This window comes from Apaloderma vittatum, unplaced genomic scaffold (genome assembly GCF_000703405.1).
Source record: "Apaloderma vittatum isolate BGI_N311 unplaced genomic scaffold, ASM70340v1 scaffold5234, whole genome shotgun sequence".
Lineage (NCBI taxonomy): Eukaryota > Metazoa > Chordata > Aves > Trogoniformes > Trogonidae > Apaloderma > Apaloderma vittatum.
In genome coordinates, this window is record NW_009711978.1 from 1 (window position 1) to 2851 (window position 2851).

General features: G+C 54.8%; 1 protein-coding gene across 1 annotated transcript in view; it reads left to right on the top strand.

Annotated features, from left to right (window-relative positions):
- The first annotated feature begins 434 nt into the window (after positions 1-434).
- LOC104272736 (cyclic AMP-responsive element-binding protein 3-like) overlaps positions 435-2851 on the top strand; it is a 4559-nt gene continuing 2142 nt past the window's right edge. Inside the window, 4 exon segments of the mRNA XM_009867810.1 lie at positions 435-572; positions 651-924; positions 1138-1250; positions 1479-1571. Of these exon segments, the coding sequence (XP_009866112.1) occupies positions 435-572; positions 651-924; positions 1138-1250; positions 1479-1571 (618 nt within the window).

Consider the following 2851-nt stretch of genomic DNA (forward strand, 5'->3'; position numbering starts at 1 on the left):
CCGTCGCCTTTTTATTTTCTTTTTGTCCGTGGTATGTCACCTAGGCCTGAAATCTGGCTAATGGGGAGGCTGCCCCAGCTGGCTGCAGCTGCGTGCCAGAGGTGTGGCACCTGTGTGCTTCTGGGGAACGGCAGGGTCTTGCACATACCTCTGCGGCAAAAAGTCTTGGGGCCTTCCACTTTTCCTCTCCTTCATGCAGCTTTTGCATTCTGGGTGGAGCCAGGCCTCTGGCTGGGTCCTAGTGGTCTGATGGGGCCGCTGGTGCTGGTAACAGCCCTGCTGGGATGTCACTCATGACCTGGTTGTTGCAGCAGGGCCCTGGCAGCTGTGGCTGTTGCACGTGGAGGCTTTGTTAGTATGGAATGAGTGACATCCCAGAGGAGTACTGGCATCTCCCTTGGGGCCTTGGGGCTCACTTTGAGTGTCTTGCTCAGATGTCACACCCAGAGGAATTGGCCGTCCTGGCAGATGAGGACCTGCTTGACTTCCTCCTGAAGGATGATGGTCCCTGCCCTGAAATCCCAGGGCGGGAGAACAGTCTGCTGGAAGACTGGGACCTGCCAGAGCCTGAGGTGAGTCCTTCAGGAAGAATTGCCATTGAGTTGTGGGGAGGTTTGGTCCCATGGTTGTTACAAGCTTTTTCTCTGCAGCTCCTGAACAAGGAGATGGATGATTTCATCAGCTCCCTGCTGAGCCCCTTTGAAGACCAACCAGACGTGCTGCAGGGTTACTCGCCTGCTGACAGTGACAGCAGCGTTTCTGAGGATCAGAATCTGTCCCACAGCCCTGGCAGTGACTTTGCCAGCAGCCCTCGGAGCTCAGACATTGTGCAGTTTGATCACAACTACTCTCTCCATCAGAACTGGCCCACGCTTCAAAGTGTGCGGTCTGAAATGGCAGAAAGAGATGTTTCCATTGACCTTGGTAAGTGGTTGTGCGTGAGCTGTTTCTGTCCTGGCAACAGGCAGAAAAGCAGTTCCACGTTGGGGTTGTCAGGAAGGTGCCAGGCAGCAGTGGAGAAAGCTGAGCTTGGTGACTTTCTGCTGCCATAAAACTGTGATTTCGTGCTACTCAAAGCTGGCTGGTTGAGTGCTGCCTTGCTGAGGCCCACAGCCTGACTCTGCTTTCCTTCCCCAGAGACATGGATGGGTTTGGAAGGTACAGGTGAGGTACTGGAACAGACCTCCAGTGTGCCCGTCGCTGTTGCTGTGGATGCTGGACCCCAGTTCGTGCCCGGAATCACTGTGCAGGTACTGACTGCCGTGCTTTAGGAGGAGTGTGGGCCCCAGCCTTTGCTTCTGCTCACATTTCCACTTCTCTCCTGGCTTGGCTCCTTTGAGTGATATCTCAGAGGAGAACAGGGTGCTGCTTTGGGAGGGCTGATCCTGGTTCTGCAGGCTTTCTGCATGCCCTCTCTGCCCTGGGGTCGACTCCCTTTACTTTGAATTCTCAGTGGGTGTATTTTTGCTGTTTTCTAGTCTGACTTCCCAGAGCTGGTCCTGACAGAGGAGGAGAGGCAGCTCCTGGAGAAGGAAGGTGTTTTATTACCAACCTGTCTGCCACTGACCAAAGTGAGTCCTTGTTACAGCCTGTCATTCCCAAACGGACTTGGACCACCCAAACCCTTCAGCGGAGTAGGGGTCAAAAATGCAGGGTGGTGCCTTGGTGAGCGCATTAGCACCCGAGTGCTGTGATCAGGGCAGCATGTGACAGGGCTTGGTGTCTTCCTCCTTCACTCAAGGCCCAGGAGGTGGCCACCTGCACAGCAGCCCCTGCTTTACTAGTCAGGTAGATACAAGGCGCAGCAAGACCTGGCTGCTGTCAGTCTCCCCACTTGCAACTGCTTGCAGGAGACAGTTACACTACAACTGCCTTTTTCCTCCCACTTGCCTCGTATCTTGTGAGCTGCATGGTCACCACCTCCCTTAGGTCTGCATCACGTGTGCGTCACATCCGAGTGGTGTCCCCCAGGGCTCAGTACTGGAGCCACTCCTGCTTTAAACTTTTAGCAGTGATTTTGGCAAGGGGATAGAATGCACCTGTAGTAAGTTTGCAGGTGACACCCTGCTGGGTGCAAGTGTCTGGAAGGTAGGGAGGCTCTGCTGTGGGATCTAGACAGGCTGGATTGCTGGGCCAAGGTCAATTCCATGAGTTTCAGTAAGGCCAAATGCCAAGTCCTGCACTTTAGTCACAACAACCCCCACCAGTGCTACTGGCTTGGGGAGGAGTGGCTGGAGAGCTGCCAGGCAGAGAGAGACCTGGGGGTGTTGGTGGACAGCCGGCTGAAAAAGAGCCAGCAGTGTGCCCAGGGGGACAAGAAGGCCAACAGCATCCTGGCCTGTGTCAGGAATGGTATTGTCAGCAGGAGCAGGGAGGAGATCATGTCCCTGTGCTTGGCTTTGGTGAGGCCACACCCTGAGTGGGGTGTCCAGTTTTGGGCCCCTCACTGCAAGAGGGCCATTGAGGTGCTGGAGAGGGTACCAAGGTGGGCTACCAAGTTGGTAAAGGGTTTGGGACATATGTCCTATGAGGAACAGCTGAGGCATCTGGGGCTGTTTAGCCTGGAGAAGAGGAGACTGAGGGAAGATCTCATCATTCTCTGGAACTACTTGAAAAGAGGGTGTAGCGAGGCGGGGTCAGCCTGTTCTCCCTAGTGGCAAATAATAGGACAAGGGGAAATTGCCTTAAGTTGTGCCAGAGGAGGTTCAGGCTGGACATCAGGAAGAATTTCTTTACTGAGAGGGTTGTCAGGCATTGGGCCAGCCTGCCCAGGCAGGGCATTGAGTTACCGTCCCTGGAGGTGTTTAAGAGATGAGTGGATGTTGTGCTGAGGGGGATGAGGTGGTGGTGT